Below are 10858 nucleotides of genomic sequence, written 5' to 3' on the forward strand. Positions count from 1 at the left end.
GCCGTTGTCATGCAGCTCAGGACTCATATGCTGGTTATGAGTCTAGTCAGTTACCAATCCAATGAGTTGCCAAGGTAGGCAGGTAGACTACTAGCCTGAGCAGCAAATTAATAGCCCAGTTTGGACAATGGATAGCTCACCTCAGAGAGTGACAAGGAGGAAATCCTGCTGGTCTCTCATTTACCACTGCCATCTTCTGAGTGACTTAATCAGTTACCAACTTACAGCTCCTCTGGTCTCTCAGTAGTCTTAATTTTGGAACCTTTCCTGCGCTTTGTTTAATACTGTATGCAGCACTGTGGTACACTACAACTGAAGTGTTAGCTTTTCTTGAGGCCACATCTTGTACTGGGGCCCTGAGTTTAAAATTTTAAAATCAGATTTTTAGGCCTTTATTATTTTAGTTTAGTTTATTTATTAGCACGAAGGAAGTGATAAAAAACAAAAGTATATAAAAAACAAGCATAGCAGGGATTATGTGGGAGAGGTAAGAAAACCAACCCAGAGGTAAGAACCCCAAAGGGTTTATTTTAGAATGGTGCTTTTACTAAATAATGTAGTCGCTATAAACTAATTACTAACTCATACATGTGCAATGCACAGACAATGTATGAACTTGGGGGGTGAGATGATGAGGGTCCACAGCTAATTTTTTGCCTCAGGGCCCCCAAATGGTTTAACCAGGCCCTGATTACAGAGCACACAGTGCACTGTACTGAAATGGCAGCTTGTTTATATGTTGTTCAGAAACGCAGAAACCAACTAGTACTCCTATACTGGATTACTCCCTGGTTGTTTATGATAATTTGATTGAACATGCTTTTATTTTGGAATATGCACTATGTGAACCCAATATGAACTTAAATTGTTCACTGTACTAGATTTTGACAGATGGCTTTTTTACAAGACAGGGCCACAAGATTACATAACAATGCAATACCCAATTGATCTTTTACTAGAAATCCCATAACAAATTTGCATGTAATTGAATTACCATCAGCTGGTACACTCAGGGCTTTTGGGGCCCCTGGTGGTATGGGACCCAGATGATTTGCCAGGTTGGTGGTGCACTTTAAAGTAAAGTGTCTTAAAAGTAAAGTGTCTTTATTGTAGGTTTTAGAGACTGCCTAGCCTGAGATCCTATTTTCCTGAAAAACGACAGTAATGTTAATTTTATGATTATGATGAATCTTTATTTTACCAGCACTAAACACATGCATCACACTGAAAGAAATGATCTGTAGCCTTGTTAAAGTCCTCCTTAACTTTTACAGCAGTCTACTTGTACAGCAGTCAACTCGTGATACTGTCTCATTACCAAAGAGCTGACCCTTGTACATCAGATGTGCTTTCCAGGCTGCAGCTGCTTTATGTTGCCAACAGGTCAGCTGAGTTGCCAGGACCCCATGCTGGCTACTAGCTGCTCAGAGCCAAACATCCACAGCAGCTGACACTACCAAGCATCAGGAGTCACAAAGTCACAAAGATCAAGGCCATGGCGACATGAGAGCAAGCCAGGCTGCATAAAGCTCCCCTGCTGCTATCAGCTCAGGTTTCAAAGACTGTAACCAAGCACATCACTAAATACAGATCAGTCACGTTAATGTATACAAGGTGTCTCCGCAGCAAAGAGAGGATATCCTCTTATTTTGAGAGCTGGTGAACTTGATTAGAGACTTTTTGCATACTGCCTGAAATGTTGCTTTTCTGTTGAGATCAGAGTAAAAGTGTAGATAAAGTAAATCTTTTGGTGATTAAAGGACTCTGGGAAGCTCAGATCTCTCAGATATTCCACACTCATAATTGTTGAGTTTAGTTGAGAGATGAATGACAAATCAAAGCTAGAGTAAGACTTCAGCTTCAGAAAATATCATTTTTACCCGGACTACCAGTGTGGCTCTAGGGATGGAAATGTTGGTCAGTCAGTTCATCACTTTGGTCCAGACTGAACCATTTCAACAACTATTAGATGGTGTAGAGCCACCACCCCATATAAAGGGCAGATGATGTTAAAGAAGCAGCTCAGCAGTGAAACAGAGGCAAAAATGAGCCCCGGCAAATTCAAAAATAACTTAAGCCAAAGCAAGCAAACAAACAAACAAATAAGATCTGTAACCTCACAGCAAGCTGCCACCTACTGTCTTCCCTATTCCATCTTATTGAACAGTGACTGGCCTTTTACCTTCTCAGCCGCACATAACTGGAACATACCATCTACTCAGGTTACCACAGGGTGAGCTACACTGATACCATGCTTTCAAAATATATAGAACATGGATGTAGAATTCCTATGGACACACACGCACAGCCATGAGTACACCAAATTATACAGAATGTCATTTACTACAGAACAGTTTTATCTTTCTTACCTCAACTTGACAGAGCCTAGTGACTCACTACTTAGTTTTGCTAATGATGCACACCTGTTAACACTATCACTAAGCAGACGATCTGTCCAACCATCACAAAACTCTCAAAAAATAAACATCACAGCAGGACTGGAGCCCTTCAATAAAATATAACATTATGAAACACAAACCACCCAAATGAAACCCTTATTCCATCATTTGTGTAATATCACTGATAAATTAACAGACACATTGGACTGAAATTAGTGATTTAACACAAAAACACTAGTAATGCTGGGGACCAGGGCCTAGTGAAAAGGGAGAGGAGCAACCTTTTCACAGATGGAGGATGCGTCCTCATGTGGACATGACTGTGATGATTCGCTGACTTTTCTCTAGTGCCACCATGACGTCGACCTTTTTGGTTCAGAGTGAAATGTCTCAACAATTATTGGTTGTATTCCCACGACACTTGGTAGAGGCATTCTTCCCCCTCAGGAAGAACTGTAACAACCATGGAGATCTGTAGTGAAGTCAAACAACTGACCATCATCAGGTCAAATGTTTGACTTCACTACTCAGTACTTTGGTTTATTACCTGCTAAACTAAAGACATTCCCATCAGTTGTACTTTGTGTTAATTGGTAAACACAAATGTTAAACATCTGCTACATTTTCATTGAGGGCAAGTTAGCACCCTGATGTTCGCATTTAGCTGAAAACACACTGTGCCTACGTACAGCTTCACAAAGCCGGTAGTGTGAATGTAACTCTCAGTCTTGTTCTCAACATAAGGACACAGAAGAAGGCTTTTTTTTTCTCCCAGTGCCAAAACTGTCACAGTCTAATCAACCCACTGTTTGTAAAGTAAAGTGATATACCTTTTACCCCAGCAAAGTGATTACTCAAGGGGAATCTAAATCTATGTGCGCTAACCTCCTAGAGATGGTGATATATTCTTTTTCACATGGCAGTGTGGAGTTATGATATCAGAGGTGGTCAGGTGGTCTTTTGTCCACATTAAGTGAGCTACATTATTGCTCCATTTGACTTTGAGGTGGCCTGATTAGGCAGTTGATGTTTCCAGAAGAGCAGTTGCCAAGGTCCAGTCATCAGTTATTATTAAGCACAAGAGATCTTAAACAACTTAAAGCTCCATTCAGCACCTCAGCTCTGCATGCTGTTGTTCTTGGATGTTGCCAAACCTCTGCCTTTGAGCCGTAACTGAAAAGATACAACAGCTTTTAGTGAAGCATTTCCCGCCTTGTGCTTGGAAAGCCAATCCACTGACGTCAGGATGGAGACCAAAAACAAAGTGACAGTGATAGAATTCACTTTTCACATAGAGCAGGTCTAAACTGTACTCTTTAATTTACAGAGACCCAACATTCCCCCATGAGCTAGAACTTGGCAACAGTAGCAAGGAAAGCTCCCCTTTAATGGGAAAAAACCTCAAGCAGAACTGGGCTCTATGTGAGTGGCCATCAGTATTGACCGGTTGGGTTGAGAGAGAAAGAAGGGGGGAGAGGGACACAGAGGAACACAGCAACAACAATAATAGCAATAACAACAATAATAATAATAGAAATATGACTAATAATAATAATAGCAGGCGTGGGCATCAAGCAGGACCACAGCAGCACAGTGTCTGCAGCTACGGTCCATGGAAGCCTGCGATCCATAACCAGGCAGTCAGAGACCACGATCCATAGAAACCTGTGAGATGAGAAAGCACAAAAACTACGGTGAAGAAGCCAAGTTAGTAACATGTATTAATGGTACATGAATGCATACAGATGGAGATGGAGAGGAGGAGAGAGGAGCTCAGTGTATCATGGGAAGTCCCCCCACAGTCTAGGCCTATAGCAGCATAACTAAGGGCTGGTTCAAGGAGAGCCTGGGTTGGTCCTAACTATAAGCTTTATAAAAAAGGAAAGTTTTAAGCCTACTCTTAAACGTAGAGAGGGTGTCTGCCTCCCAGACTGAAACTGGAAGATGGTTCCACAGGACAGGAGTCTGGTAGCCTCCCCCTCCCTCTCCCCCCCTCTTTCTTTCTCTCTCAACCCAACCAGTCAAAGCAGATGGCCGCCCACCAAGAGCCGGGTTCTGCTTTAGGTTTCTACCCATTAAAGGGGAGTTTTTCCGTACCACTGTCGCCAAGTGCTTGCTCATGGGGGAATTGTTGGGTCTCACTAAATTAAAGAGTACGGTCTTGACCTGCTCTATGTGAAAAGTGCCCTGAGATGACTTTTGTTGTGATTTGGCGCTATATAAATAAAAATTGATTGATTGATTGATTGATTGATTGATTGATTGATAGCTGAAGGCTCTGTCTCCCATTCTACTACATTCTAGACCCCACGAACCACAGTTAAGCCTGCATTTTGGGAGCGCAGTGGTCTAGTGGGGTAATATGGTACTATGAGCTCTTTAAGATATGATGGTGCCTGACCATTAAGAGCTTTGTAGGTGAGGAGAAGGATTTTAAATTCTATTCCGGATTTTACAGGAAGCCAATGCAGTGAAGCTAAAATGGGAGAAATAGGGCAACGTGATAATAAGGAATTGCAATTATCCAGTCTAGAAGTAACACATGCATGGACTAGTTTTTCTGCATCTTTTTGAGACGGGATGTGCCTGATTTTTACAATGTTACATAGATGAAAAAAGGCCACCCTTGAACTTTGTTTCATGTGAGAGTTAAAGGACATATCCTGATCAAAGATGACTCCCAGATTCCTTACAGTGGTGCTGGAGGTCAGTGTAATGCCATCTAAAGTAGCTATGTCGGGTGTTTAGGGCCAACCATGACAATTTCAGAATCATCTGTATAACAATGAAAATTTATGGAGTGTTTTCTAATAATATTAACTTAAGGAAGCATATATGAGGTGAATAGTATTGGTCCAAGGACAGAAGCTTGTGGAGCTCTGTGTCTATCTGATAAATAGTAGGGGTGCGCAAAAAAATCGATTCACATAAGAATCGCGATTCTATCTCTGCCGATTCAGAATTGATTCAGAATCGATTCAGAAATTCCAAGAATCGATCCACATTTTTCAGTCTTGCCACAATGCTGTTTTCCATTTTTTCCTGACATGAGTTAGCTCGCTAAATCACATAGATGGCGCAATGACGCCACACTGGTTTCCGCCCAGAACCAACTCCGGGGGCAAGAAGGAAGTGAAGTGCTTGTCATGGAGAGACCGCGAGCAATGAAGTAACGTTACTTGACAGAAAAACAAATACAACCTGCCCCTTCGGCAATGAAGGCAATCATTTGGACATATTTTGGATAGGAGTAGCTTGACGAGACTAATGCCATCATCAGGCGTTGCAGCACACCTCCGCAGGTTTGTGTGGTTGTGGGCATATTTATTATGACTGCCGTGAAACAATCAGAAAATAACGTTTTATTCCTATGCTACAAATGCTACGGTTTGTGGCGTTACAGGTTACGTTTCTCCAAAAGTTGGTTCTGGTTCAACTTTCTCGCTGCGGCCCTCACCCCAGCAGTTTAACGCACAACTCACAACTCGTCAGCCTGCCAGCTGTTTACCTGAGAACGGGAATGAGAAAGTCTTTTTATCTCAATGAAAAACGTAGTCTCCTTGAAGCTTACGAAAAACTGCCAAAAACGAGCCAACAAGATGCAGCAGCGAAACAAGCGTTTGAAACAGCTGTTCTGTATTTTGAAACAGACAATAAAATTTCCTAAATAGTGAAACTGCCCATTTTATATTCATGTAATAAATATACAAATGTCAATTAGATGGTAATATGCATGAGAAATTAAGAAAAAGAAACATTGAAAGAAAAATTGAAAAATTGGAAAGAAAAATTGGTTATAATAATCATTCACTTATAGTGATCAATTTGACCAATTTGATAAATTTTTCTGGTTTGCACCTTGCAGCTAAATGTAGCAGGCAGCTATTGTTTATTTGATTTTGTTATTTGAAGTATGAATTTAACTTATTATTTGAATTTTTGCTCTTAGCACTTTATCTTTGCAATCACTTTTATTTTTGTATTAAGTGTTCATTTTACTCTTTGTCTCAGGGCTGCTTTGGTTTCCTATTGACTGAGTGGACTAAAAGAAAATAAATCTTACTCAGGTTGACATTGAGTAGCAAATTTTTACATTTGATTCATTGTGATATTTTTCATTGAGACCTATAAATGTGTCTACCACAGTCAATTGGAAAGCGTTACTCAAAACATCATTCTAAAATCAAATCTATGAATGTATTGAATTGAGAATTGATTTTGAATTGCGAATCGAATCGATTTTGACGCAAATGCGTTGTGAATCGAATCGTGACCCCAAGAATCGGCATCGAATCTAATCATGAGATTTCCTGAATCGTGCACCCCTAATAAACAGGACTTCAACCAGCTTAACAAGACAAGTATAGAGAAAAGTTCTTTGTCCGATGCGATTAGGAGGTCATTTGTAACTTTCACCAGTGCTGTCCCTGTGCTATGACACAATCTAAATCCTGACTGAAATTCCTCAAATTGATCATATCTAATTAAGAAGTGCTAACTAAGGGTAAGACTTCCTTCAGCAGCCTAGTTGGGATAGAGTCTAAGAGACATGTTGATGGTTTAGATGAAGAAATTGTTGAAGTTGGTTCAGGAAGGTCGATTAGAGAAAAACAGTCCATGTAACACTTATCAGTTCAATTTTCCATATAAAAGATGAAAAATAGAAAATTGTAAAATTGAATTCAATTTTCTAAATTTGTATTTCTCGTTTGTCAGATCAATGTATAATTAAGATTTTGGAATCGTTTGTTTAAGTTTCTATTTGTGGAACTATCACTGTAAAGTTGATTAGCTGAGAAGTCCTATCCCTGTGAGTCAGGAGGAATTGATGCTGTACATGTCTAAATAATTCTGTGTAGATGCTCCAGCAGCCTGGTAATGAATGATCTGAGCTGTTGAATTAAAATCCCTCTTTTCCCTCACATGTCCTGTATTGATGCTGTGGTCATCCTGCTCTCTGGCTGTGCAGCTGCTCCATGCAGATCCTCTCATCTCAGCAAAGGCAAAACTTACAATAAAACTATACAACACTAGACCACAGAAGTCCCTGATCATAATTGATCTTTTGCTTCTACAATCTGACTTTGTTTTTTAATTTCAATCTGTGCAGCAGCTGCATCTACAAGCGTTTATGAAGTATGGACACACTGCATAACAAGGCTAACGTTAGCTACATGGGAAAGTGGCCAATATTCAGCCAATTCACCTGGTTTGTCATTGTGCATGCACTAGAAGTAGAATTTGTGGCTAAATATTGTGTAAACTGTGTAGTCACACGGCCAGTATTCACCAGGTTTGATCAGCCTGCCATCTGTTTAACTTGTGACCATCAGTGTGGATACTACAACAAGATTCAGCATTTCATCTCAAGCAAGCCATTTAAAATTTAGTGGCATCTAGCGGTGACGTTGCAGATTGCAATCAACTGGAAATCCCTCCCTGTCCCTTTCAAAGTGTGTAGGAGAACCTACGCCCTCTCTAGAGCCAGTGTTTGGTTTGTCTGTTCTGGGCTACTGTAGAAACATGGCGGTGCAACATGGTGGGCCCTATGTAGATATAAAGGGCTCATTATAAAGTAACAAAAACACACCAATTCTTATTTTCATGGGGTTATATACTAGTTAAAACATACTTATGAATGTTATATTCCCTTTCTGCCAAGTCCATTCCACTAGATGCCACTAAATTCTACACACTGGTCCTTAAAGGCATTACATTCAGCACTTTGGACTTCATGGAATGAAAACATACACTTTGTTTGTAGTAGTTCAATAATTAAATTCTGTCCAATACAGGATAAATACAGTTCAATTTTCCCTTCAGTCCGTCTTGTCTTGGCTTCATTACAAGCTTTTTATTTGTTACACTGATTTGTCCAAACACACAACCAGCTGGCAGACATAGACAGAGTTGCTCCCTGCCTTCAAGGCTCAGCTATGAAGGCTGAGTGACATTAATTACTGGCTGTCTGGTCGTCAGCACTCAGTGTGGACTTGGATGGATCCCCTGACCCACCCTCAGTGAGCTGGACGGCACTTTGATGTGACATGAGAGGAGAACACAGAGCCCACAGATCAGCTTTCTGCCCAGTGTACTGTTCAAACATTACATAAGATACAACAGTGCTGATAATACCACACTGTCTGCATGTCACACATCAAAAGAAGGAATTCCCTCAGGAGAGATACCCCAACTCATTCTTTAATAGGCTTCAGAAGGATACTGCACTCATATCCACCTGTATACAGCAGGGCCTTGGTGCCAAGTACACCAGGATCAGACCAGTTAGCACCAAAAAAGTTCCTACAGGAGTACAATACACAGGAGCGCCTCCCTTTCCTTACACTACATTTATCTTTACAATATTTCCTATGTTTGACTTGTAGTTTAGGACAAAGGGCTGCTGAATATGGGCCTTTTATCATAGAACATGTTACAAATCAAAGAAACAAGGCAGAAAAAAAAGATCAGTCCCACCAACACGACTCAGACAGGTCATGTGATGTTTAAGTTGCTGGAATTTTTCAACAACTCTATGTATCATTTTCTAGAATACACAAGCAATAGAAAGTGAGCATCCATTATCATGCAAATTGTTAAACATGACGGAGGAGGGTTTTTTTTCCTGAAAGGAGAGACCTCCTACCTCTCAGGAGAAAGAGACATACAAAGCTGTTTCAGAGGAGTTTCCACCATGACACTGTTAATACAATTCTGGTAGAAAACCTTAATATTTGTCTTTTGGGGACATGCCAATAGTCTAGATACTAGTTATCACAATCACCACAACTGCCTGCGTATAGCATCTTCAATTAAAAGACATCAGAGGCCCATTCACATTGAAGAATAATACATCAGTGTTGTGGTTGTCCGCTAGAAACTCTCATAAATTGACTTTTATTCAGTTTTAAGCCACATTTTTACAATAAACTTTTTAGATCTTGGTCATTTTTAGCAGCAGCTTGGCTCACACAGAGCCCCTCCCAAACAGCATCAGAGATTTTTTTATGTGAAACTGCTTTATTCAGTGATTTTACCAGTTTTAATCCCCATGTATGTTTGTTTTGGAGAGGAGGAGACCTCTGAATGATGAAAACTGATGAAGACAACAACTCCCATGATCCCACGCTACTTCACAACATCATCAGACTCTCTTTTGTTATTGTTTTGAGAGACCACTAGCGGCAGAAATAACATATTGTGTGTTTAAAAGCCCAAGAGAGCTACAAAATAGTGTAGTTCAGCATTAAGGGAATACTTTCCCCAGTATATGGAGGTGCATTTTAGGACCAGGGTGGTGACAGGGGGGCATGGAAAACTCCTTCAGCCCAAAGTGAGAGTCACAGTGTGCAGTATATGCAGGCAGTCAACTGAATGAGCACAAATAAAAAGTTTACAGAGTGATGATTGTGCATCAGGTGGGTGGTCTACCTGTAAGTTTTGTTTCCAGGACAGGAAGTACACACTAACTGCAGGCAGAGCATATAAACAGCAGAACAGATGATGTTTTAGTGCTGCAACAGCGGCTCTCAGTGGAAGTCTCTGGTACTACAACTCATTATCATAATTCAGGGACCCATCTGCAAATGTAGCTTCATGATAAAAGATTTCAGGGGATTTGTGAGGAACAATCAATTAAACTAAGAGCTCAGGCACACAATGAAAATTATTTAGTTAAGATCATACATTCATTTATGAAACACCTGTAGGATAATCTTGGCCAACTTGGCATCTCATTTACACACGTAATATTCATGTCATAAACATTAAAGGAGTGAAGTAGAAATATTACAGAGTGGTACTTTGTACTGAGACCTTCACAAGTTTTATGGCGCAATTCTCGGTTGTCCACTTGCATCATTTTTCTCATATTTGAATGGTTATGTGAAAGTATTATAGGTAGAATATATTTAATCTTACCTGTCTGCTGAAAACTCCATGTGTTTCCATGCAAAGACATTACGTCCACAGCATCAAGTGCCACAAAATAAACCAACAGTAGCTGAACTTTCCGCACTGAAAACATCGTTTTTGTTCTGTCACGTTATTATTTTAATAAATAAAAAAAGTCTGGACGAACATTAAAACAGCCTCATGTTAAAACGTGTATGTATATTTCATCGTTAGTTATCAGTAACTCCGCTGTTACATTTCCATCAGTTTTATTCAGCAGCGTCAAGCTAGCAGTACTTAACAGTTGTACTTCCGGTCTAGACTGCCAAATCATTCACGTACTGTGAAACTAATATTGAATGTAATGCTTTTATCAACAGTAAAAAAAAAAAAAAACAACAACAACAAGCTAGACAGCAATAATATTATATACACACATTAATATTTGTACATGTTAATATGAGTCAGTGCTTTACAAGCATGCTGTGAATGCTTTTATTTTGTTTGACCTCTTTTCTGTTCTTCCTCTCACTTGACGTTTGACCCTTTTAAAAAACAATCATATT

The 10858-nt window shown here is 40.0% G+C and overlaps 1 protein-coding gene across 1 annotated transcript in view; it reads right to left on the minus strand.

The window, feature by feature from the left end:
- The window catches only part of si:dkey-61l1.4 (collagen alpha-2(I) chain), a 91322-nt gene extending 80464 nt beyond the window's left edge, over positions 1-10858 (minus strand). Inside the window, exon 1 of the mRNA XM_067600722.1 lies at positions 10320-10858. Within this exon, the coding sequence (XP_067456823.1) occupies positions 10320-10425 (106 nt within the window). The 5' untranslated portion in view covers positions 10426-10858. The remainder of the gene's footprint in view (positions 1-10319) is intronic.

The sequence above is a fragment of the Thunnus thynnus genome, chromosome 2 (assembly GCF_963924715.1).
Source record: "Thunnus thynnus chromosome 2, fThuThy2.1, whole genome shotgun sequence".
Taxonomy (NCBI): Eukaryota; Metazoa; Chordata; class Actinopteri; order Scombriformes; family Scombridae; genus Thunnus; species Thunnus thynnus.